Source organism: Myodes glareolus, chromosome 14 (genome assembly GCF_982192425.1).
Source record: "Myodes glareolus chromosome 14, mMyoGla1.1, whole genome shotgun sequence".
Classification (NCBI taxonomy): domain Eukaryota; kingdom Metazoa; phylum Chordata; class Mammalia; order Rodentia; family Cricetidae; genus Myodes; species Myodes glareolus.
In genome coordinates this window covers 74,542,678-74,569,714 of record NC_142039.1, presented here as the reverse complement: position 1 = coordinate 74,569,714, position 27,037 = coordinate 74,542,678, and the positions used below count along the sequence as shown (strand labels likewise).

Here is a 27,037-nt window from a genome sequence, read left to right as displayed (position 1 = left end):
GAGACTCATCAAAGCCCCTCCTCTTCCAAATTTCGGAGCTCAATTTAATCAAAATGGGCACACTGACATTGTGCCAGGCTTTGCATCACAGGGTTCAGGTGTCTTGCTAAAGCAAGTACTTGCACAAAAACAAAAGACAAACAAACAAAGCCTCCCACAAAATGAGAATAGCAACAAACATCTTCTCTCAGCAACACTTAAGCATCGTGTGCTGGTCCTGCTCTGGCCATGCTCTCTGCTTTTCCAACCAGGTCTACCTCCCGAGTGCTGTAGCCAGCCCTAGGTAGGCATGTGGGTGGCACCATCGCTACATACAGAAAATCATTGACATACAGCCAGCACAATGGAGACGTGCTTATAAAAACTGGGATGGCAGCTTGGACTGCTGTAACGCACAGAAGGGAAGGGAGAGAGATAGACGCAGAGGTGTGGAGGAGGGAGAGGGGAAGGGCAGTGGGCAGAGAGCAAATCCCTACCTTCCTGAAGCTTCCATTCCTTTGAGCTGTGGGGGCACAGGATGCTCAGTGGATAGACAATTAACAAGCAGGGTGCACTTGCTCACCCTCTTGGGGAGCCATCCTGCAACATTTAGAGTAAGTGCTTGGCTTCATTGAGAGGAACAGCCACATGCATAACCAATTGGCCAGTGTCAAAAAAAGGAGAAGAGGAAGAGGGGGAGGAGGAGGCAGAAATGTGGTTCATTTCCTAAAGATCTCATCTGAACAAAGTAACTGAAGTACATGCCCAGGGAAAGAAAGAAGGGAGAGGGGAGAAGGAGGAGGATGGGATGAGAGCAGGACTCATGGGGGGAAGCATGCAGGGTGGGGGCTTGCTAAAGGGAGAGGAGAGAGGCTCAAATGAGGGCAACCTAATAATCATCTTAGAAAAATGCTACCCAGAAACTAAGAGTTCATTAAAGACATAGACAGATCTGTCCCTCCTTTGTTATTGGGTAATAGTTCCTTCAACATCTTGTACCCCAAGGGAAGCCCTATATCTCAATCTCCTACAGTAGCAGCAAGGCCAAAGCAAGGAGCGAGCCCTGGGATGGTAGACCTGGAAAGCCTCCCTCCCTCCCCTGCAGAATTCCCCAAGGACTGGAGCCTTTATAATCCTCACTATAATTGAATACCATCGTAGGTTCAAGAGGCTTCCCTTCTTATCATTTAAAGGGACAACTGCATCGGTTTAACAGGCACAAACTTTACCAAGAGGCCAAGGACGCTCCACAAAAGGGCCTTGCCTTTCTGACTTCATGTTTTGTTGTTGTTGTTTTGTGTGTGTGTGTGTGTGTGTGTGTGTGTGTGTGTGTGTGTGTGTGTGTGTTTCCAGACAAATGTAGAGAAAACTTCCAGTGGCTCCCCCAGAACTGGACTATCTGTGACCAGAACAGCTGCACGAGGGGAGGAGAGCTGTCTGGGCCGGGATCCTTGCAGGAAAAGCAGTTTGCAAAGCCCTCCCTCATAGTGCGCTGATCTAAGACAGGCCTTGATATCAGAGCCAGGAGCTTCCAAATCCTCTGAGCTCCCTCAGGCAGTTCCAGGAGCCGGACAGGGGAGGTCTCACCCAAACAGCAGCTTCAGAGGTAGGGCCCTTTAGGAAGCAGGTTTGAGAAGAGCACACAACCCTACCCTCCCATCCTTTTCTCCTCTGACAATATCCTGCTGTCCCGCCCTCCACTTCCTTCTCTTTGTCCTGAGTACGGGACCTTCTGTGGGATATTGTCTCAGTTGGCCTTGTTATCTCAGGCTTAGATTTTAACATCCCCCCCCCATAGCTTGGATAAGCTTGAATTACAGATATCTATATTTTTCTGTGACTTTATTCCAGCTGACCCAATTGTTTATGTTGTCTCCTCTCTGATGCCTGTCTTACCCCCCACCTCCATCTATCAGGTGCTGTCTGCAGCTAATTAGAGGGAAAGCCCTATGAATTGTATCCCTGATTCTGTGTGGCATTTTAAAAATTGTCATAGACAATTTTACAGATGATTGATCGTTATCTGCTGTTTTGAGATACATATGGCCATTTATTAATTTGATGTCTGCCACCCTCATGTTTAAATATATTTTGGGATTTAGTTTAGGGAGATTGATATATACGAACTGTCGCTTGAATGATCATTTTACATGACTTCAATGTTTCCACATATAAAATTCCTATCTCTTGTTCTTGGCTAGCCTTGAGTACCAGAAAGCGCAGTCCAGATACTTCTGGGAGACTGGGGGTTGAATAAGGGACTCTGCCTATTATTGGCTGAATCGAGTCTAACGGTCCCACATAATGAGGCAGAGCAGGAACAGGGAGAAGCCAAAGCTCAATAAACCAGGAGGTGCTCAGCTTTACCCTAGCCCAGCAGCTGCTGTCTCACTAAAATGCAGAGCACAATAAAGTGATTGCTGGCGATGGGGGTAGCAGGGTGCTGAATATGACTGCCCTGGTCTGGTTATCCAAACTGTGTACCAGTAAATGAAGTACCTAAGATGCGAAACAGAACCAGCTCACAGCTGGAGTGCGCTCCAGGCTGTGAGCTCCAGAGTGGCAGCTTTCCTGAACCCTTCCGAGCAAGGCAGAGACCGAGCACTGCACGTTCAAGTCTGGCTCCCGGGAGACTTTGGTTGCTCTGAACTGCACTAAGCTGCCCAGAGTTAGCACCCTCACTCCACAGTCCTCCACGTGATGAGGTCGCAGCCTGGCACTTGATGTGAGAGCCCTCCTGGGGCACATCTCTGCTCTGCCCTCACTCCTCGTTCCTTGCTGCATACAGAGCATCTATTTTGGAAAGTGAGCGTCTTGTGTCCTGTGGGTTTGGAAAAAGCTAACCGGAACGCCCATGTACCGGAAGCAGAAGCGCAGCATCTGCCCGGCTGGCTGATAGCAGTCTCCCTGCCCCTGCTACGTGCTGTCCCGCCGTTTTCCCCTTCAGGTCACGCACTGCTTTGAAAAGCACGATTTCATCCTTTGTCTCAAGGAACAATCGGACTAAAGTCAATAAGACAGAGTCCAACGCGCACACACAAAGACAGGCTTGACAGTAAACACCGTGTCTGCATCCGTGGTGTCTGCACAGGCGTGCCCGCCTGCCCAGCAGCTGTGCCACGAGCTGACCTGCACGTCCACAGTCATATTGTCAGTGAGAAGCTTTCGCCAGCCAGTGGGGAAGCTAAAATAAGGACGTGGCATTGGCAACTTCCAAACTGCTGAGCAGTCAGGAATGGCGCTGCAGTCTCTCCTGTGCAGGAATCCACACAAAGAAAAGCATTCTGGGCTTTGATTTGTAAAAGGCATTAAAGAAAGTCAGTTGTCACACCCAATTTATCCCGCGCCCTGCAGGGTTCCATGCACATGATGCTGCTAAGTTGGCAGAATGCCTCTGCATCTTGGAAAGCTAAGAATCATGACTGTCTTCCATGCAGGCTGAAAGACGGATTGAGAGGACAGCCACAGAAGGGACCTTCTAGGAAAGAGATGGGTGCTCCCAGTCTCAATGGGAGTTTAGTTACACAGGAAAATATCCTGGCCCAAGCTCATGGAATAGTCTATTTAAGGCTGGTACACTTCCTTGCATGAAAACAAATATAATCTCCACAGAGGAAAAGGAGGGGGAACACACACACACACACACAGAGAGAGAGAGAGAGAGAGAGAGAGAGACAGAGAGACAGAGAGAGACAGAGAGAGAGAGACAGAGAGAAAGAGAGAGAGAGAGAACAGGAAAGAAGAGGGGAATGGAGAAGGAAAAGTTGAAAAAAAGCAGAGAAAAATGGATCAAGGTGAAGAAAAGCAAAAAGGAAAAGGTGTAGTAAGGAGGTTGCTAGTTAGTTCTTGGATGCTTAGCCCTGAAATAATCACATAGAAACTGTATTATTTAAATCATTGCTTGGCCCATTAGCTCTAGCTTCTTATTGACTAGCTCTTACATCTTAATTTAACCCATCTCCATTAATCTGTGCATCACTGCAAGGTTGTGATCTACTAGCAAAGGTTCAGCATGTCTGTCTCCAGCAGTGGCTCCATGGCTTCTCCCTGACTCTGCCACCTTTCTCCCAGCATTCAGTTTAGTTTTCCCCATCTAATTCTCTTCCCCTATAGCTCTGCTATAGGTCCAAAGCAGATTCTCTATTAACCAATGATATTCACAGAATGCACAGGGGAATCCCACATCACCTTCCCTTTTCTGTTTAAATAAAAAGGAAGGTTTTAATTTTAACATAGTAAATTTACATGTAACAAAACAGGTATCAAGCAAGAATTACAGTTACAATGTTTATATCTACTTTATCTTTTATTATAATTAAGAAGAACTATAATTATAGTTATATATTCTTCAACTCCATCAAAGACTCCAAAGTAAACAGGGAGTGCACTGTAAGCAACTTTCTTTCTTCCTTTTTCTTTTTTTCTTTCTTTCTTTCTTTTTTTTTTTTGCCTTTTTGAGTCAAGGTTTTGCTGTAGCTTTGAGCCTGTCCTGGCACTAGCTCTTGTAGACCAGGCTGGCCTCGAACTCAAAGAGATCCGTCTGCCTCTGCCTCCCAAGTGCTGGGATTAAAGGCGTGTGCCACCACCACCTGACTCATAAGCAACTTTCAGAACTCTAGAATTGACAGAGACATCTCGCTACCTGGACAGTCACCCAAAGTTCTTCTTTACCATTGGGGCATCCATATTCAGCCTATAGGCTCATAGTATCTGGCTGACTTTTCCATGAAGCAGGAAATTTCAAAGACAGTTCTGCCTATATTAGCAGGCAGTCACTCTCTTCTGTGTCCTGAAGAATATCTGGCAGACTCTTTCATGAAGCAGAAACCCCAAAGGATCATCTCACCTTCTTTAGGCAACTTTAGCAGTCTTTTCTCTATGGGTCCTGCATGTTCAGTTTAAACAGCATATCATCAAGCAGCAGATAGAGAGAGCCTCCATGAAGCTGCCAGGTCAGACATGCTAAAACTTTACCGGTATCCACGACCTCGTGGTGACATACAGATTATTAGAAATGGGTTGAATCAAGATGTGAGAGATAGCTAATAAGAGGCTAGAGCTTATGGGTCAGGCAGTAATTAAATTAACAATTTCTGTGTGATTATTTTGGGTGTAAGCTAGCCAGGTGGTGGGACACCACCTGTTCCCCTCATACTACAGAGCCGGGCGGGACAGAACAAAGGGGCCCCACTCTCTTACAACAATATTCTTGTGCTTGTCTATAATATTTGTATACCTAGGCAAAGTTATTTTGTCATATTGTATGCATGCATGCTTCTTTTGTATATTGATATAATTTTAAGATATATTTATATTGCAATATATATTTCTACCTCTGATCAAGATACTTATACATTGTTTACATTTTGAGGTCATTGTACTCATTTGTTACACAGTTGTTTAAAGATTGTTTAATATTCTAATATGAAGTCTTAGTCTTTAAGTTCTATAGGTATTAAGAATTATAAGTCAATAGTCATCTATGTTTGTCATACTTAGACAATCAGATTTTTTTTAGATACATAGATATTGTATTCTGCATAGATAGGTAATCTTCAACTATTTCAAAGAGCTATAGAATATGGCATTTAAATAACTTAGTGTTCTGTTTGATGTAAAACACGATTGCTCCTGGCAATACCCATCGATTCCTGAGAGAATGTTGAGCACTGAAGACACACCACTTGGAACTTGTTTTCTTCTTGGCAAAACTGGTCTTTGGGCAAGGAACTGCCCATGCATTGACCACTGACAAAATTCACAATGTCCAGACAGGACAAGTAGGATACAAGAAAAAAGACTCTCAAATCTTGCCAAGACAGGGTAAGACAGTTTCGAAAATTTTCCTGCCTCTGAAAATGGTCTGTCAGTTACTCTAGGCCTTAGCCAAAGTTGGTTGCTCCAACGTTGCAACTGAGACTTTGGGTGATTGCCCAGGTAGCCGGTTGTCTCTGTAATTTCTTGCACATTTTGAAAGTTGCTTGATTGCACTTCCTGCTTACTCAAGGAATATTATTTCCTTTCTCAGGTCTTTGTTGGGGTTGAAGACTAGATAGTCATGGTTACTTTCCTCTCATTACTTGGATAAGTTATTTATTATACAAGACTTAAACTCATTAGGATAGAATAATTATTGAAACATTTATCACGTGTTTTTTGCTTGATATTGTTTATGCTGGTTGTAATTCTAATTTTTATACCTGATATTTATTCTTATTGTATATAATTTTGTGTCAGGCTTAGAACTTTCTTATTTAAACAAAATGGGGAAGTGCTGTAGGAATTCCTACAGCCAGTAGCCTTTAAGTTACTTGCCCACTTGGGTATGGCCTCTTATACTATATATGTCGATGTAAAGCACACATCCGGCCTTTTTTCCTGCTGCAGGATTTGGTTCCTGTTCCCCATTTGTGCAGAGGACTGTGATCTGTGAGTCTACCCCTAAATAAATAACCCTTTATTATACTCAATTCTGAGCTAGTGTGGGATTTAGTTTTAGCGTCCTTCTTCAAGAAGGAAGGGAGGGAGGTAAAAAGAAGGTAGGGAGGAGGACATGATAGTAAACCTTACACCTGTCTTCAGCTCATTGGGAGATGACTCTAGAAACAGCCAGACTGGGGACCAAGAGGCAGTGTTTAACAATAGATTCCAGGTGAGTGCACAGATGGCCACTGCTCAGTTCCAGTTCCTCCATCTTTTCCATGTTCAAAGCATGTTACTAAATACAGAAAGCAGGAAATACATCCCCCTCTTCGAAGTTGGTTTCAGAGCTGATGTTAATTTGAAGGTCATGCCAGGTGGAACCTCACACTGCAAGTTGATGCTATAAGAAACCAGATTAAAGCTGAAGGCTCCTCTCTGACTACCTTGGGTCTCTCCTTCAGAACAAAGCCTGCCCCCTCACAGAGTTCAGTGAACTCTAAGCAAGAGAGCTGTCCTGTGGATAATTTGCAGACTTTGACCTGAAACAAGGGCAAATACATTCAGATATGTGATTTGTTTTCTGGCTGCTGCATGATTTCAAAGAAGTCTTCTTATGGTGGAAAAACTCCTTCACCATCCGGGAAATGAAGCAGACTGGGTCACAAACCAGCCTGCGCTGCTCCCAGCTGATATCCATCTCCTATCACGATGGCCGAAGGGTGCCTCTTTAAAAACAGTTTTAATGTGGCACATGGGAGTAAAGATTTATTTTTTATTTTTTGAATATGATATATTGGCTGAGTCAAACAAACTAAGTTACAGCCTTGGACATCTTAAGAAAATAGCGTCCTTTTGTATTTCTCTTAATTTATAACATTCAATTCTGTAGTCTAATGGATGAAAACACAGACACGAACATCAATAAAAATAGCTTTGGGATTCAGTCACCAGTATACACTGAGTGAGATAAATGCAGAGGCTTGCTAACCCCTTAAAGTTGTATATAACTCCCCTCCTAACTCAGCCCTTGAGTCCCAAGATGCAATCTGGCAACTGAGAGAAGAAAAGCCTGGGTCTTACTTCTCAAGTGACGTTCATGGCAGAGTTCATTTTATTTAACTGTTTTAAAGACTAAATACAATTTTATACTAATATAAAACAGATGTATTCTGGGATAATGTGCAAAACCTCCATACTATAATTGACTATCACTTAGATGATGGCCTATAAACCACGCATCCCTGTTGGCATGTCTTTATGTAATCTGCTCCCTTGAGTCCACCTTGAGTCTTCCAGGATGTCTGCCTAGAGAAGTTCCCATGGAGGAGAGCAAGGCCCCTGACTATCGTGACTGGGTTCTGAGCCAGCAATCCTCAGAAACCAGAGAACAACAGAGGTTTTACTAGTATCTAGATGGGTAGAATCTATGTGCAAAGTTTCCAGGCCAATCCACAGCAGTGTGAGGAATTATGCTTTGTTATTCAGAGTCGGATGTGTGTGGCATATATTTATAAGTTCTATGAGTTCAGGAACATTTAACAGTGAAGGCAGCACCATGCAACTATCCACTGACCTCTGTGTTACTGGGAGTATTTTACTGATGATTAAGAAGACCCTGCCTGGAAGAATAACTCACAAGAACCATCCTCGTGAATGTATTTCAGGTTGTTATATGATTAAGAGGAATTGTGTGTCATCTATAAGCATCTTTTAATCATGTTTATTGGTACCAACCAATGGCTAATGGGACTATATGAAGACATTATGGAAGCTAGGCTTTCATTTATATTTGACATTCATATCTGCCTCATCCTGTCCCAAACTCAAGGATGGGCACATGATGGTTAATATCCATCACCAATACGCCCGGACTTGCCTGGATTTATAATCCCACAGGGACTGTATCTCTGGGCATGACTGTGGGGATCTTTTCAGAAAGGATTGCCAGAAAGGGAAGACCCACCTTGAATGGGGGCGGCACCAGGGGTTGGGGGACAGATTGAATACAATTGAAGGAAAAAAATGAGACAAGTTCATTGAGAGGTGAGCAGGCATGTTCACAGTACTGTGACCAAGGCCTTGAGTTGTACCACCTTTGGTGTGGGAGGTCCTTCTGTATATGTGTTGCTTTTATTGGTTAATGAATAAAGAAGCTGCTTTGGCCTGTAATAGGGCAGAATAGAACTAGCAGGGAAAACTAAACTGAATTCTGGGAGGAAGAAGGCAGCACCGGGGGTAAAAAGCCATGTAACCTCCAGAGGAGAAAGACACAAGCTGCCAGCCAGAACCTTGCTGGTAGGCCACAAGCCTCATGGTAAAATATAAAATAATAGAAATGAGTTAATTTAAGATGTAAAAGTTAGCCAAAAAGAAGCTAGAGCTAATAGGCAAAGCAGTTATTTAAATTAATACAGTTTCTGTGTGGTTACTTTGAGTCAAAGTCATCAGGAATGAACGAAAGAGCGGCCCCCACCAACAAATTGGTGCCCAATGTAATCAACTATGTTCACATAAAACATGAGAAAGCTTAAAAAGGAGCTCTACACAGAAGAACAGAGTCAAGCACAGCTTTTCGGTAGCAGCATTTTCTCGGGTGGGCTCTGTTTGCTAGAACCGAGCAGAGGCATGGTTCCTTTAAGAGAAGGCTTTCTGACTCAGCTGTTGCACCAAAAACCAAGCAGCTCCTTTAAGAAGGCTTCCTGGTTTGCCGGAATGAATAGCTCTGACACTTTCTGGAGGCTATGGAGCATTTAAATGGGGTCTGTGAGCAAGTGCTACAACTTGCTTAATGGCAACATAGACTCACTGTGTACCTGAAAATGGGGCAATGTGCATGGCTCTCAGAGGCAGTGAACATGCCTCTGCCATGTTGGACTGGGCGAGCAAGCAGGCAGGGCCGTGTTGACCCTAGCCACGCCTACTTAGCAATTTTTATAAAGAGGTGCTTCTGGTCAGAAAGTAACGACAGAGACACAATAAAAACAGATTCAGATGAGAAAGACCTCTAAATGGGCCACAGTGTAGGATAAATGTACTTAGGCTTGAGAGAGAGGAAAAAGCATATAGACAGGATTAGCCAGCCATTTGAGCACCTATGGCAGAGCCATGGCGGCTCGGTCAGAAGGAGTGAGAGCAAACAAGCAGAGGCACGCACACGACAGCCAGGGCCTCTCGCCGAGTGACCCCAGGATGACTTTAGGCTTGTGAGAGGAGGAAAGTCTCAACACTCAATGAGAGTCCCCGAGCCTACAGAACTGTTTCCCAAATGAATCTTTCTCTAAACTCCCCGAGTCTAGGGCGTTATGTTATGGACAATTTAAGAATGGACGACAGGGCAGCTGTGGCAGTCCACACATCTAATGGCAGCACTCGGGAGGCAGGAGTGGCAGTCCACACATCTAATGGCAGCACTCGGGAGGCAGCTGTGGCAGTCCACACATCTAATGGCAGCACTCGGGAGGCAGCTGTGGCAGTCCACACATCTAATGGCAGCACTCGGGAGGCAGCTGTGGCAGTCCACACATCTAATGGCAGCACTCGGGAGGCAGCTGTGGCAGTCCACACATCTAATGGCAGCACTCGGGAGGCAGGAGCAGGTGGGTCTCTGTGAGTTCGGGGACAGTCAGGTCTGCAAAATGAGTTCCAGGCCATCGAGGTCTGCATAATAACAACCTGTCTATAAAAAATGTTTATTATGGACTAGAGATATGGCTCAGTGGTTAAGAATATGTATGGCTCTTGTGGAAGTCCTGAAGTCAGGCCCTATTACCTCAGCCAGGCAGTTCACAGCCACCTGTTACTAAAGTTCCAAACCAATTCAGGGCCTCTGACCTCTGTGAGCATTCACACTCATTTACATACATACACATACATAATTAAAATGATAAAAGTAGATGTTTTTAAATGGACTAATATTCTGATGATGAGAAAGAAAATTATACCATTGTATAAACCATCAGTAGCATATGAAAGCTATGTCCAAGTTTACAATACACAAGTCCTTATGAGTTCTGCTAAAGGCAAAAAGGGATTTTGAGAATCGTAGAAGGCAGGATATTTTGTTTGCTTGTTTGTTTTCTTATATTTATGGGGAGAAATCCAGAACCATAGACATGCTAAACAAGCATGTTGCCGTTCAGCTGCAACCTAAGAGATATTTTGCATGCATGTATGTCTGTGCATCACATGCATGAAGTTCCCATAAAGGCCCAAAACGGGCATCAGAGCTTCTGGGTTTTGAGTTATAGATGCTTGTGAACTGCCATGTGGGTGCTGGAGACTGAAACTTGGTCCTCTGCAAGATCAGCCAGTGCTCTTAGCTGCTAAACCACTTATCTGCCCTCCCCCCACTCCCCAAGATTTTGCAGCTGTTAGGTACTGCGTGATAGAGCACTTGCCTGTCAAGTGTAAATGTGCCAGGACCCACCAGCCAACACGGAAATGACAAACAGAAACAAAAATGCTGTGGGACTCCTGAGCATAATGGTGGATGAGGAGAGTTCATTAAGGAGTTGCTCAGTCAAAGGATGAAAGGATCAAACACAAGGAAGCTTTGATAACTTGTGACTTGTCCTAATACAGTCGCGATTCCTCCACTGTTAGGACTGAAGAGGCTGTCTAGGGTGAGGCCAACCTCACAGTGCCTGTGAATTCGCCTGCCTTGGTGTTTAAGATTTGGTGTCCAGACACCTGGCTACTTGAGGTCCTCAAGTTGAGGAACTTGAGTTTGGGTCTTGTCTTTGTCATGTTCTACTTGTCTGTGAGTTTGTTCCGTGAGCGTTACATGTGTCACTTGTTCACTAGAAACGACTGGAAGGTAAAGTTTGGTTGAGATAGTATGTGTGGAAACAGTAAGTTTAAAAGACTGAACATAGACGCTAAACGACACATTAGAAGTAAGAGTCTGTCTTTGTCTTCCTCTCTTTAGAACAGTTACGTCTGTTTACTGCATCCCTAACACACAAACCCAAGTCCAACATCTTCGTCTGCATTTTTGAGCCTAGGTGACCTGTTTGTATCCCATCCCCACCCCAAGACAGGGTTTCGCTGAAGTTTTGGAGCCTGTCCTGGAACTAGCTCCTGTAGACCAGGCTGGCCTTGAACTCACAGAGGTCCGCTTGTCTCTGTCTCCCGAGTGCTGGGAATAAGACGTGCGCCATCACCCACCGCCGGCTGGATTCTTAAATGACTTGAAACAGTAACAAGGCTGACTTTGTCCCCTTCACTGTTCTACTCTGTGCCTTGTCAAGAAACTGTGTGTCTTTTTTAAAAAAATGTTTTACTATTCCTTCTAGCGTTTACTTAAATTTTAATCAAATAAGATGGAAACCAGGAACAAGTGTCCCTTTCGCCCTCTAACACTGAGAAAATAGTTCCAACCCTCAGGGACACTACAGAGAAGCCTTCTTTGAAGGGAAAAGAACAGTTGCGAGTTGTTGGGGACCACACTGTGGTTACGGCCACAAACGCTTCCAAGGGCTGCTGTGTTGAAGGCTTGGTCATCAGCTGACGACATTGCTGAGGCTTGGTCTTTAACAGACCAACCTAGTACTAGGAAGTTCGGTAAGCAGAAGTGTACCCTTGAAGGAAATATTGGGACTACGGTCTCTTGCTCTTTCTTCTTTTCCCTTCCTGTCTTCAAGGAGAGGATCAGTTTGACTCTATCCTGCCCTGCCAGCCAGGGTGCTCTGCCCCGCTCTGCCCCCAGGGCATACATTTAACAGAGTCTGACCACAGGCTGAAACCTGTAGAAAAATGAGCCTTTCCTCTTTTGAAGTTGATTTTCTCCAGCACTTTGCCCTACTGGCAGAAAGCTGCTCAGAGCAGAGTAACGGAATTGGAAGCCCCTGGGGGCAGAGACTGTTTTGACGGTCAAGGCAGCCAGCAGTATCTTGGCTGCTCTCTGGACTTGAACTTACTGCTGAAGGAAGTTTCAGCACAGTTTCCTTTTAAGTTCCAGAGAGAGCTTTTCTTCATGTGTCTGGATGTGAAACCATTTCGGGATGCACATCCTTTGGCCCTGAGGTCTTAACTAACTGTCGTGAAGGCTGCTAGGATGTTGGTGTTTCCAGTTCCTGGCCATAACCTGAAGATCCTTCCTCCAGGGGCTTCTTAATTTCTTGCTGTTCTTTGGGAGGTGAGTAAGTCTCAAGGCCTTGGGCCAGAATCACATCCCCAGGGGAGGGTGCTGGCTGATGAGAGATAACCTTAAGTCAACCCCTAAAAATTCCTTGACCCTGCAAACTGACCTCCACTAAGTGCCTAGCTTGAGGGGCTGAGAGGAGCAGGAGCAGTGTTCCACAGAGGATTATAAAATACCAGCTTCAGCCTTGGCAAAACACTAAACAAAAACAAAACAAAACAAAACAAAAACCAAAAAACCTTGCACTTTCTGAAAGACAACAACATCCGAAACAAAACACAGAAAGTGTTACAAATCTTTGGTTTCTCTTTGTTGTCGTTGTTTGTTTTGTTTCTGGGCCACGTACTTTCCACCCAAGCAAAGCTTATTCTTGGAAACGGAGTTCAAACCCATGCTGAATCTTATCTTTTGTTCCACCCCCAACTCTTGTTTTACCTTCTGTGTGTGTTCAGTAGAACCCGATAGCTATTGCTTTTCATTAAGCCAGTCAAGAAAAGTCAGTTACCAGGTTTCACTGATTCATCAGCCTAATTACACCCATTCAGCGCTCCTTTCATAAGGAGAACTCCAACTCCATCTCTGGAAGACACACGCCACCCCAGATACATCTGCTTCCTGACTCCTCTTGGCTCCTTTTTATCTTAGTCAGTGAAAAGTACCCAGTGGTCCAGGAAGCACAGACTAAGCAAAATCTAGAAAGGAGAGCTATGTTGAGCTCGCAAGAGGGGTCAAGCCAAGGAGAGAAGCATTTAGAGAAAAGTAACAGGAGACAGTGGAGATGAAAGTACAGAAAGAGAGCTTACTGTCTGAAATAGCGAGAGAGAGCGTATGGCATACATGCCCTAGAGACAGCCCTTGTGTGCTATTGGGTATTGGAAGATTATTATTATTATTATTATTAATAATAATAATAATCATAAACAAGCACAAAATAGACTGTGAAGTCAGTGTCAAGATAAAGGTGTCTGAGGTCCCAGGTCGGAGTGGTGACACCAGGCATGATAAGGGGTCTCAGGCTTAGGTGACAGTTGTTGAGTGCCTCTAATGTCCAAGGTCAGGCAGTGGCGAGGTAGCATCTCATTCCCCAGACCACTAAATGGTGGACACTAAGAAAGCAGCTCACTTGTCTCCTGAATTAGGGAAGCAAATTCCCCCAAGTTCATGGTCTAAACCTAACTTTGCTCTACATTGAACCTTCGCTCTCAAAGGAAAGTACGGGAACACAGCTCCTGCCTGGTGAACTGCTCCAGCCGCTGCTTCCCTCTGAAGCGGTTTCTTTGTGTGGAGCAACTGTTCTCGCCGAGTTCCCAGGAAATTCTTTGCCATGGTCACCTATATCTATGGAAACAGGCAGTCCACCTGAAAGAGCCAAAGCCTTATATTCAAGGCACGTGTGTTTCGAGTTCCCTGAACTTCTTTCGGCTCTTTCGTTTGCCGGAGGAGCCCTGACGAAGAAGCACACAGTTATTTAAGGCCGCAGTTGTGAAATCATACCTGAACACCAATGCCAATAAATCTCACTGGAAAGCGTTTCTTCTGATGGCCCTGGGTGCCAATGTTTCCTAAGCGAACCTGCTTCCAGTTTCACTTCAGGGCTTTCCTACACATTCATAGGATGTGAAAAAGGAGCCCCTTCTGTCCTGCTTCAAGTTCTCTTAGCACATGCTCAATTGACTTCGAGCCAAAGAGCACCAGATGTGGTTCCCAGTTAAATCATCTTTCACGCAAAAATCCAGGGCTTCTGCAGTCATAGCAATCCTGCCAGACTCTGCTCTGACAGCAAGACACCACTTCTCAAGATCCAGAAATATGTGTCTATCTCCATGCCTTTTCTAGGTGAGTCACTTGAATCCACTTTCAAGGGATTATCAGAAAAATTAATTTCTGATCTTTGTGATTGCCAGGTAGCAAGTAATTAAATCTGATAAGCCTCAATCGTGAAATACAGGACGACATTGCTTAGAAGGACTGAAGTGATCATTTCTACTCCAGAGATTCATGAAGCACTTGTTTACTTAGCTGAAATACCCCAGGCCAATCAATATGTTGTTTCTTCCTAGAGCCTTACCCCAATTCAAGAATAAAGAGATGGACTTTTTCATGCAGCCCTTTGTTCTTGAACACATCCAGCTCATAACTTACATGTTCTATATTTAGCTTGGTGGCTTTTTATGATCGCATTTGGGAAACAAGCATGGATTCCAAGAAACACAAATAGAGTGGTTGCAAAATACCTTGACGGCACTGGTAGATATTAAATAAAGCAAAGATCTAAAAACCACCCTGCTTGGCACTGTGTACGGTATAACCAGCGTTCAGTGTCTGTGGTAAATAGTGCCTAACCAATGGCCGAGGCACCCTAAGCACCATGAGAAAACCGTGGTTATATTCAATCTGAAAATTGTACTTTTTCCCTTGGCTGTAGAGTAAGACAATGAACTCTACAAGGGACAGCCGAGATGGAATTTCAGCTTTTCACAAGGCTCACAAACCCAGTGATATCTTATGCTGGTGGAGACAGAGTCTGCGTCTAGACAAAATGCAAAAATCTTGTGTTCAGTAAATGGGTATAATTAGGAAAATATGAATAACAGATAATCATTGGTATTATGGGCACGCATACATCTAAAATCTTGTTGTTATCTTTAGTTGAAAGTTGGAGCCCACTCCCCTAGGTTTCAAATTTTACCTCTCCAGTCCTTAAAAGGAGCATTGGTGTCTCTGTAATGAAGACCCAGAATATCCAACCTCTCCCTTGAAGTTATTTTTTTTTCTACAGAGTGACATGCCAGGCTTGTAATTGGTAAGAGCAGGTTTTATTATACAAATAAGCAGACACTGTCTGGGGACAAAATTGAAAGGACTCTGATGGTTTTATTAATTTATTTGATTTACTTCTGGTTTCTCTTACCCAATCTTATTTATGTCAAAGTAAGTTGAACCAGAATTCATTATGTAGTGAAATGTAATTTGAACACTTTTTATTGGCACACAGTGATTCAATCATTTCTCTCCATAAGTCGTATTATCTCCCCTTACATTATTCTACACAGATCAAATCACCGTAGAGGAAATTTCCAAAGAAGCTGGAGAATTTGTGGGGAGGGAGGGAAGACGATGTCCGTAACCTTTCACAGTGAAGTGGAAGCCCCACAACAACCCACGCTCTGACCACTGGGTAGCGCATATCGTTGGCACATTTCCCTGCAGGAAATCAACTGTGTACGTGAACTTGACTTTTCTGTTTCTTTTTAATGTGACTGCACTAAATCATCTCGATTTAGAAATAGGTGATGCAGTGAGCCTTGTGCCTTTGGTCCAGGACATGTGTGTATCGCACTACTTTCTACTAGTTTAGAAGTCACTGCACTTTAGAAACTTCAACAAGCGTTAGTGGAACAAATAAACATGGGTGTTCCATCTCGTCTCTTCCTTTTGGCCCCTTTTCTCAAATCGATTGCATTGTTAGTGCCTTGAGGGCCCTGGCTCGTAAACAGATCAAGGAACCAAGTTCTTTTCCATGGCGATTGTTAGGGCATCCTGTCCCTACGTATTACACTTTCCTGAGCATCACCCTGGTGTGCTAAGCATCACCAGTGAAATAGTTTTGTCTGTGGAAACCTGGAGAAGACCGTGGACCAAGCAGACAGTAAAGCATCAGCAAAGGGGACACTCAGTTAAAACACATCTGTGAACAGAAGCACAAGCTCCTTCCCAGGGAGCCTTCTGCCTGCCTTGTCCAGTGTCATGGACTTCCATCTTCGACAGTGTGTGTGGCCTGGGAAAGATAACCCTGAATGCTCAAAAACCACCCGAGTCATCAGGGGATCGCTACAGTATAGGCTCTCTGGCCACATTTCTTGCCAATCAAAGTTAGTAAACATTGGTCCAAATGCAAGGACTTGATTCTCCAAGTATGCATTCTCTCTCTTTCTCTCTCTCTCTCTCTCTCTCTCTCTCTCTCTCTCTCTCTCTCTCTCTCTCTCCAATTGGGTACATTTATTGTGTTTTTAAAAGAAAGAAATAATCTGGATGAAACCTCAAGCCAAAAGGCACAACAATGTTGCTTTTATGATTGTCATCCAAGTGATGTTCCAAGACACTGGTCTTTACCATTTGGGGTCATCTCCCACCATAAGCTCATATTCTCAAACTCTGTTTAGAGTGAAATGACCTTTTATGGCAGGAAGAGAAACTGGTTTAAATCATAAGGAAGCCAAGTTTTCAGAGAGGTTACCTATCCCACAAGTTTTTCAATGAACAATGCCTCAAATCCATGATTTGTGATGTGGAAATCTTTAATGAAGCCTGCTTCAAGGGGAAGGGGTGTGTGCTGGTATAGAGCTGCTTTATGAATGAATTCTACAGTCCCAATGACAAGGTTCAAATGTTGGGTCTTCAGCCTATTAGCTGGATACCTTTGGCAGCTTGTCTAAATTCTTTGCGACTTAACTTCTTCTTTACAGTTAAAGCAACAGTACCCAATAAGTAGAGCCACAGTACAAATCAAATAAGAAAAAGCGTGTGAAGTGCAGTGCAGAAACGCTAGCATATTTTGTATATGTGGTATACGTATGTGCACATTCTCTGTATATGTGCTCCTGTGGAGGCCAGAGGTCAACACTGGGTGTCTTTCTTGACTACTATCCACCTTTCATGGAGGCGAGATCCCTCTCTGAACCTACAGCTCCCCAGTTTGGCTGGACTGCCTGGCCAGCAAGCCCAGAGGTCTTCCTTCCCGTCTCTCCCTCCCCATCGCTGGTATTGCAGGTGTAAACTGCAACAATGTTCTGCTGTCCGTGGGTGCTGGGGATCCAAACGCAGGTCCTCGTGTTTGAGTGGCAAGCATTTTACTGACTGAACCGTCTCATCATCTCCTATATGCTGGGATGTGTAAACTGTTCAATAAACATTAGTTAGCATTGCGCTGCTGACAAAGTTAAACGTCAGCTGACAACTTGTGTGATTTACAACTGCGTGATGCTGTATTAGTCGGAGCAGATCTTGAAGGTATAAAAAGAGGCCATCTGACAAAAACTAGGGGCTTTGACTCTTATTTGGAAACTTCTGAGCTTTTTCCTGCTAGCAGGGCCCCCACAAGCCACAAAGCCCTCTCTCTCATGTAGCCTGGCATCAAGTTCTCTCAGTGGCCAATGCTCAGAGATCACAGTGCATATGGTCTCTTCTATTTTTTTAATTTTCCCCAAATTATATGGTTATTCTTCACATCCTCATTCACTTAGGTTTCCTTCTGGATTCCTCTATGTCCCCCATCCCAGTTATTGTCCAGATGAATGTGACACTTAGAACTTCAATATGAAGCCTCTGGGAGAATGGTTCTCTCATAAGTGAAATAGACTTGAAACCCAGTTCACAGAATGAGACAGAAGAACTGACAAAATGCCAATAAAGGTTGTAATAGAATAGAGGTGTAAAATAGAGGTGTAAAAGAATACAACTCTATACAATATTATAATATTGTATACAATAGAGGTGTATTACACCAATATTGTAATACAATAGAGGTGTAAAAGAATGGGGACAAATAACTTTAAACTCGGCTGTGAACAGGCGTGGCCACAGCAGCAGTTAATTGTCCAATTCCAGGGAGAAAGTGGTCTAGCCTTGGCTGCTGCTGGAACCCTAGGCTGCCCTTGCCTGAGGCCCAGGGAGGTGGAGATGTCCCCCAAAACTGTAGCAAGATGAACAGCTAGATGGATCACCCGCCATTCAGATCACCTGCCTGCCAGGCGGTCTCCTTGGCGTGGACGTTGTCCAAGTCCTTGTCCGCTCATTGAACAGCCCGCGATTACGGACTTACAAAACCGTCAATAAGTGCTCCTTTCAATGCACAGTTTCAATTTTGCCAGTGAGCGCTGCCACTGAATTACGGGTAAGTCGCAACTTTCTGACTAGACATTCATCATCCAGCAGATGTGTGACTCCACGTGCTGTGTCTCATCAGAACTCCATCACAGCCCTGCCCCGTCCCCATCCGCTGTGTCCCTCTGTTCTGTTATTAAAGGGCCCACAGAGTCATTCGAGTCAGAGATGTTTTTGTTCCATCTCACTGGAAAATTTCCACACTGGCAAATGTATCTAGACACATCCAAACACACAGCCCCCACCCCCAGGTAGGGGGAGAACTCAGAAAGTCTCTCTTTGGAATCTTTCAGCCCTTTTCCTCTGAAGCCTCATTTTAATTACTCTCTGTAAGTGGCTCTCCGACTGCCCTCCACAACCCCAGGGACAACGTGAACTCTGCGGCTTTGAGCTGTGGATGTTCAGAGGTCCAAGGGGCTGGGATTCTACATAAACAACACTTATACTATGCGTGTCTCTGTGGACTTTGAGCTGGAATGAAGTAATTCAGATTCCATTCTGGTATTTTCTAAGGTATCAATATGAGTAAGTGACCACTCTCTGGGTCAGAAAACGATTGTTCGTTCTGGTCAGCCTGGTCACCAGGTCTCGTCTCCATCTCCCAAGCCCAGAAACAACTGGTTAGATGATAATTTTGGAGAACACATATTATTCTAACTATCCAAAGACAAATGCAAAGCAAGAGTCTGGTGCAGGGGTGACGAACGTGCAGATGTCACGGAGGGGGTGCTCAGACTATTAGCCCCTTAATGTCCCCTGCCTTTATGGAGTCCCTTGTCACACTCAGGATATAACGTCACTTGTCAACGTTGACTCGTGTTTTTAAAGAGACTCCACAAAGACCGACCAAATGGTGTACGCCTTTCAGTGAGGTGGTTGGGGATGTGAGAGACTGGAGAATAGAGGGTCTGCCCAAGACCCTCTCATCTGCCTTCCCAGACACTCAGAAGCTGCCCTGTCCTCAGAGCATGGACGAGAAGACCCACGCTCAGCGACTCTCTTCCCTTGGCCCCGCTGAAGAGTCTGGTCTGAACAGGTGCTGTGGGGATTTGGCCATGGTAGCATGGCCTAGGGAAACTCCATAACCCAGTACAGCTCAGTGTGCTCCTGTGAACACATGATTCTTTTACTTAGCAAAAAGCAAAACTAAGGACTTGCTCTTTGCAACACTTTAAGACTTCTGGTAACGGCTCTACTGAGGTGGTTCTCATCCTATGGATTGCGACCCCTCTGGGGGTGGAACGACCCTTTCACAGGGGTTGCATCAGACCATAGAGAAGCACAGATATTTACATTACAATTCATAACAGTAGCAAAATTACAGTTATGAAGTAGCAACAAAAACAATTTTATGGTTGGGGGTCACCACAACGTGAGGAACTGTATTAAAGGGTCCCAAAATTAGGAAGGTTGAGAACCACTGCTCTAGTGGGGAGACTATGCCAACCCTTTCACAACAGGGTCCTGAAGCCTACCTGCTAACCGGGTCCTTTCCTTCAGCATCAAGTTGATTAGCTGCTAAGAAGCCACCCTTGGCCTTTGAGTTTGGAGGAGAGTATCTTCCAGTATCTCTACAAGCTCACATGGGAGGTTCAGCATCAATGCTGCAGTTCCTCCAGCAGAGTTAGACACTTCCAGGATTTAATTTCCCACAGGACCGACAGGCAAAGCCAGAACGAGCCTGACTCCTGGAGTTCCAGGACGGAAACTCCTGTATCCGAGGGACACCGCTTGAGACCGTTTTCTCCCCCATCTCTCTGAGCATCCATTTTCTCGCCTATCGTGTGGATTAAAAGGTACAGCCTGAGGCACTGAGTGACTGTTTTTATTACTGTGTAAATATAATTCATCGAGCCTGGGAGAGGAAAGGTGCGTAGTTATTAGATACAGGTGGTTGGGAAGTAGCAAATACAGACGTTACAAAGGAGCTCACAGTCTGGAGAGGCAAGCAGGTAGAAGAATCTAAAAGTCAATGCTGTACCTTTAACATAGGTGGTGTAAGGCTGAACCTAAGTCTCCAGATATGCGGAAACAAGACAAGGTGTGATAGTGCTTGGAGAATTTGAATTATTGCTTTACTCGATCTCTTCCCCAGGTCAAGCCTTAAATTCAGTAAAAAGTTTTCCTAACCTACCTTCCCAGATTTCAGGTTTGTATCTCTTTCTCTCCACCCCCTTTCTCTTCCTCTCCCTCCTCTCTCTCTCTCTCTCTCTCTCTCTCTCTCTCTCTCTCTTTCTTTCTATCTCCCACACTGTGGACAGTCACATGCTTTTTAATGCTGCGATATAAGTATGCGTTCCACAGATTTGCAGTAGACTGGGGAGGATGAACCTTGCTGCAGATGCTGACGCTGGCTGAGCAAAGGGGCATCAGGGAATCCTCTCCAAGGCTGAGCAAGGGAAGTGGGGTGAGTGTGGAAGAACAATTAGACCAGGGACACAGGAAGGGAGAGAAGGCTGACGGACAATCAGCTCAGCTGCTTGTGTATACAAAACAGAGCTTTGCAGAAAACGGGTTTACATAAGACCCAGGCCACAGGCGGAAGGGAGATTCTTAAACGTCTCCAGTCATTGAAGTGAATGGTTGCTCAGTGCAGCCTTGAAAAACACAACTGAGTGCAAATGTCCAGTCTGAAAACAATTGGACTTTTCTAGGCAGACAGGATCTGACCCCAATCCTCCCGCCAGTCTATTGGATACCTTCAGTTAAGATTCTGATATTTGTAACCCAGATTTTTTTCTTCTACATCTCATCTTTTAAATGTGACCCAGAAATATTATTTCTCAAGTTAAGAGATTTCTGAGGAGAGGGAGTGGGGAGAATGGGAGGGTATGGGGAGGAGGGGAGGAAGTGGAAATTTTTTATAAACAAATAAATTAATTAAAAAAAAAGAGATTTCTGGCATCCTTCTGAATTTCGTGCTTCGGGTGACAGCCTACCCACCTCCCAGGGCTGGTCCTAGCTACTGGAGACAACTTTTGGGGGAATGACATAGGATGTTTTCAGTGATCCCAACACTGATTTACACTAAGTCTATGTAACAATAATTATTAAACGACAACACCAGACACTGAAGACCACACATCCAACTCTCTTGTCTTTATTGATATATGTGCTCGACTCTGAATGATCAACATTACAAATTCCAATGAAACAGTTCTCATTTACACAAGCATGTCAATACGGGAAAACATTCCATGTTCACTGATCACACACACATACATGTGGACCAGCATGAGTTTTTCAGCAGAGTAAGACAGTACACGACGTGTTTTGAGTCCACTCTGCTGCTTGAGCTTAGGAGAGCTGGAAATAAAATCAAGCAACATTCAGCCATACCCCCAGCTATACCCCATCCATGCCCTTACCCGTACCCTGTCTCACTAGAACCTGTGGAGCCCCCAGCAGACAGACCTACACGGTGGCAGGGGTTGCTCAAATAGTATAGGGCTTCTTGTTCACAGTGAGGAGGCAGGAGTACCCAGATTCAGTCCTGTGTCCATAAGGGTCTCATGGAGGAGCATTAACCCATCCTCGGCCACTCAGAGCCCTCTCTCTTCAAATGTGGATACAGCGTGGGAACAGCTTAACCAAATCTAGACACCAACCCTGTCCCCCACACTGAAACTTTTCCTCCCGCTAGGGTGAAAGCGCTGGCCAAGACCTCCTTTCCTGTGGGACAAGGAGGATTTTGACAAAGTGACAAAGTGAATAAAAGCCACTCACCCTGGGATCTTGGCACGAATGATATTTCCATTTTATCAACTCTCAGACCCAAATGTCGTTAAGGTTCACATTGACAGAAACTCAGGGGTAAAAAACGCAGAAAATAACAGAGTCTATGCAAACCCAGTGAAGGGAAATACAGGAAGTTGGGAGAATCATCTTCCCCTTGCCACTTGTCCATTGTCTCCCTCCCCAAAGTTCAGGAGTTCAGAATCCCTAGGCTTAGCCAACTAGGTCACCAACGTCTTTGTAACATGATGTTTTCCTGTTTCGAAACCAGTACCTATCTCTGAAGGTCAACAGAGGGCTCTAAGAAATGAAAAGTCATAACAAAGATTTTCTAAAAGAAACACCCTGAACGTATTTACCCCAGATAGCCCTTGGAAACAAGGAATGACCTTCTCAGTAAGGTTATAGCCATTCGGAGTTGCTTCTACAGCTATCAGGAAAAGGAATTGATGGAATTAGGAACCAGGAAGAAATGAAGCCAGTATCATCATGAACCTAAGACAGGGAGGGAGGATGAAAGAGCAAGACAGGCAAAGATGCCTGTGTTCGCGGAAGCAAACTCAAGTGGAGAAACCTGAGACCCACCAGCTCTGCTGACCAAGGTCCTTGGGTAGAAAGCAAGGCTCAGATCTGCCCTGGACACACTGCTTCTTTCCTTACAAATAGACTAGAGGCCAATCTGGAGCAAAGCATTGTGGTTAGGGTGAAAAACCAGACCGGAAAGTATAAACTGACCTGAAAATCCATCACGCGATAGGAAAACTGTCTAGCTGGCATCTCTGTAAACACAGCTTGCAATCTCCTCTCATAAAGATACTCCCTAATTTGAGACTCACTATTATGCTGAAGTTACACAGTGCAGGGCTGTGTCCTGATCTTCCTATAACAACCACTATTCTGGGACATTGGGACTCTGTGGTGCTCAGTCCAAACACCATCGTCACCTGACATTGGGTCCTGTTTCAATGCACAGGACAGTCAATATCATAGACAAGTCAATATGCTAAATAAGAGCAACAGGTTAGCAAAACTATTGACATCTACCCACAGGCAGTGACTGATAGTCCAGGACTAGGCTTATATCACTGGGTTTCTCCTAGGGTCTCGCCTTACTCTGCTTTTCAAAACCACCACACAGATCCAGTCTCTTGCACGTCCTGGGAACCTGCTTGTTCTGAACTTATGGATTCTGACAATGTCATTATAGAAGTATCAACAGCCAAACACCTTTGTACGCCACACTCCTGACCGCAGGCTTTGCTGCTAGAACCCCAAACTGAGAGCAGATTTCCTGAAGCATGGTAAGAGGAAATCCTTAGCGATGGAAAGAACTTGGAAATCTGAGCAGCCAGCTCCATTAAACTTGGGTGAGGCTGAATGACCAGAAGGGACGCCCCAGCCTACTGGAAGTCGTTTTTCAAGTCAGGGATACTGAGGGGAAGAACCCTTTCAACCAGACCTGAAATGTCAACCATGCCCAGCTCCCAGCTCTGCATCAACTGCTCTGTACTGCCAAGCAAATTAGAAGTAGACTAGAAAAAATATACAGGGTTGCTTCTTTCAGACTTGCCAGTCCACCCACTTTAGAGAAGTACTAACAATGCCCACTAGAAACAAGGCAGGGTACACAAATCTCAGGAGCCATAGGCTGCTCCCAAGACCAGGCATCCCCCTGAGGAAGCGTGTCAGCAGTTACATCTGATGGGGTCAAAGGTAACTAAAAATGAGTCTTGTTTCTTGCATCTTTCAGGTTTTTCTACTATATTTATTTTTAATTCAAATGATCTCTTTTTAGGACACTTAAAGGCAACTTGTGTGGTTAAGACATAATCCTGTCCTACTAGAAAAAAACAAAAACAAAAAACAACGGGTTTAGACCAACTAGGATGACCAAATCACGTGGCTTGCCTGAGCCTCTCCTGGTTTAAAATTGACTTGTCATATTGAAGGAACTGCACCAGCCTTGAGAAAGTCAGGATAGGTGTCACTGAAATAGTTAAAGTCCTTTTCACGTTCTGATGTATGCTATCTTCTAATCATTTCATTCACATGGGAAGCCAAGCTCTTATAATCAGCAACACAGAAAGCGTTTTCCCAGAGACAGATACAGCAGCAGAAAACAGGTCACTCTAAGTACAGCACTGGGTAGCTTGCTGCCTCCGCCTCTAGAGGAAGCTCTTCAAAGACTAAACCCACACGCTATGGGCGCCTCTGTTCATGGTGATCTGAATACACGAAGAATTACTGGTCTTCCCACACTTTTCTCATCTGTGGGTACTGCAAAGTCTTTTTACCTGTATAGGAAGAAAGTTATAGCCAAAAGACAACCAAAGAAATCAACTAAAACACCTTTGCAACCTCGCTGAGCATGAAGGGAGACAGTTTTCCCCACAGGGGAGGGATGGGTACCAGGATGACACAGGTCCCAAAGCAGTCCAGCCACGGTAGAAGAACCAGTAAGGCAGAGCAGATGTATTTTACAAGGAGAAAACCTAAGCTTTCAGAACAGTTCATAAGGGGTTGAGCCTCTCAACCTTTAGCTGTGTCCCCACTCTACATAAGGAAGACTCAGCAGTAGCAGGTGCTTCTTAGCAACATGGGGCAGGTTGCTGGTTTATATGTGTGTTTGCTAGGCTGGTTCTGGTCTGTGATTGGCTAGCACTGCAAGAGATGCAGCTTGACTAGGCTCGCATTGCCAACGCAGATGCCCCAGCCAGGCTCTGTCTTGGTAAACTAAGTGCTTCAGGACCTCCTCTCTGCAGGGATACCCCAGAGCATCCCTGATGACTTGGCTATATCAGACTGACAACACTTATGTGTTCAGGGCGCCCATGTGTTTATCTTGGCAGGCTGACAACGTGAGAGCAAAATCAGGGTCTCCCAACTTAGAATCCATGATCGCTATTGTTTTTGTTTTCCAACTTTCAAGTATAGGATTGGAATGTTTTCTCCAGGAGGCCTAAGTATTCATAATGGGTGACTTTTCATTTTTTTTAATAACCATTGTCACCCATTGGTGAAATGCCAAGAACAGGATTTTGCTTAGCTACGAATGTGCTTGAAAGTCGTTGACTAAAAAAATCTTCATCAAGTAAGTTTGTGATATGGCTTACACATTAGATGTAATTATGCAGCATGTATTCATTTCCTTTCTACTAGGAGATGCAAGTTGCTTTTTTTCGAAGCTTTGTTTGAAGCTTCTTACCATCGCCTTTGGAGCCGAGAGTGGATATAATATCGAATTGTTGTACTTAGCAGTGGGGGTCCATGGCACCAAAAGGGACAGGGGAGTTGTATTGGGACCTACAGAATGCAGCGTGTGCCATGGTGGACCCGGCAGGATGAGTTGTCAACCCAGCGTGCCATAAACAAAGCAACTTCTGAGCATCCTAAAATAACTCTGCTTTCTATCCCAGCCTCATGCTGGGCAGAACAGACTTGATTTCTGGGTAAAGTGCAGGACATAGCCTTCCAGGGTGCACTACCAGTTCCCCAAACAGCTTTTATTTGGCCAATTAAATACCTAGAAGAAAATGTATTTTTAAAAGAAAAAAAGAAATAGGCAAAAGGGAGGGGTAAACTCTCAATCAGTGTCTACCCGTTTGTAAAGCCCAGCCCTGAACACTGAAATGGACTGCAGTCATGTGACTGCACTGAAAATATGACCTTGTGTAGCTCTCGGGGCCATCGCTCTCTGATGTCATGAGCTTCTGGAACCCTGAATAGAATCCAGAGCTTTTGCTCATGTGAACTCAAGGCAGTTTTTCCAAATGTGCTGAAAACCTCTGCAGTTTTGTGAAGACTCTCGCTTGCCTTCGTTGGCAGTAGAAAGACAAAGCGGGCATGGCAGTGAAGAGGAGCAGGACTCAGACTCGGTGACATTTTCAACTACTATTCAGACAACCACTCTCTTCAGAATGCCCAGTTTCCTGCACCGTTGCTGGTGAGTGGACCTGTGCTTGTCTATGCAATTGTCCCATAGACGTATGATCCACGGGGACACACAACGATACCTAAAGAAACGTGGGACACACACACTGAAGGGAGGCAAGAAATGACCATTTTGTTGTAAATAAAGCAAACCTTCAAAATAATTCAAAGTCGCCCTATGTGACTTTGGGAGTGGCTAGCCCTAGGAGTGCATAGAGGGTGTGTTCTTCAAGCAAACACTGAAGGTATGTATTAGAGACAATCTTAACTAAATGTAGGCACAAGGCATATGATTCTAGCTAAATTACAAGAAAAACAATATGATTTTAGAAACAATTGTAAGTCTATGGATAAAACATATCCCCGCCCATCAACTCAAGACATGATTTGGAAGTTTCTCTGGTTAATATGCTTTACTTTGTTTTTCAACTGAGAAGGTGAGCTTCCATTGCACCCTGTCAAAATCTTTCTCAACAGGCAAGGAGAAGATATCAGCACAGTGGCCCTTGGGCAGAGTTTGTAAATCCTACTGGTCAACCGCCCCATGCTGTAAGATGCTGTGGTTTTCAGACACATCTACACAGACTAGTTGAATAAAGACCAACTCCAGACTTGATGTTGCTGAGCTCCTCAGCTCCATCTTGCCATCCTGCTCGATCGAGGAGATGGTCTATAGTCTACTGACACGGCACTTTGAGGGGTTAGGCATTAGAACACTCTGCTTTGTCCTGGGAAGGCAACTTCTTGCTTGGCTAGTTATGGAAGCTAAGGAGTGACTTCAAGATGCTGTCTGGCCAGAATTTGCAGAAAACCACAGAACTCTTCTCCTCCATCAGGCTTGGATCTAGCCTCCTTTGGTTCCTGCAGTGATGCAGGAGCCTCCAAATACCAAATTATTATCAGGCGGTCTTGGGGGAACCTCTGGGCCCTGCAATAAAGTAGACA

The 27,037-nt window shown here is 44.6% G+C and overlaps 1 protein-coding gene across 5 annotated transcripts in view; it reads right to left on the bottom strand.

Annotated features, from left to right (window-relative positions):
- Ntrk2 (neurotrophic receptor tyrosine kinase 2) overlaps positions 1 to 27,037 on the bottom strand; it is a 340,618-nt gene that overhangs the window by 122,229 nt on the left and 191,352 nt on the right. The window contains exon 14 of one of the 5 annotated variants that reach the window (XM_048447674.3): positions 21,512 to 27,020. The exons of the other annotated variants lie outside the window; for them this stretch is intronic. Within the exon in view, the coding sequence (XP_048303631.1) occupies positions 26,992 to 27,020 (29 nt within the window). The 3' untranslated portion in view covers positions 21,512 to 26,991. Of the gene's footprint in view, positions 1 to 21,511; positions 27,021 to 27,037 lie in introns of those variants that run through there. 5 annotated transcript variants of the gene reach the window in all.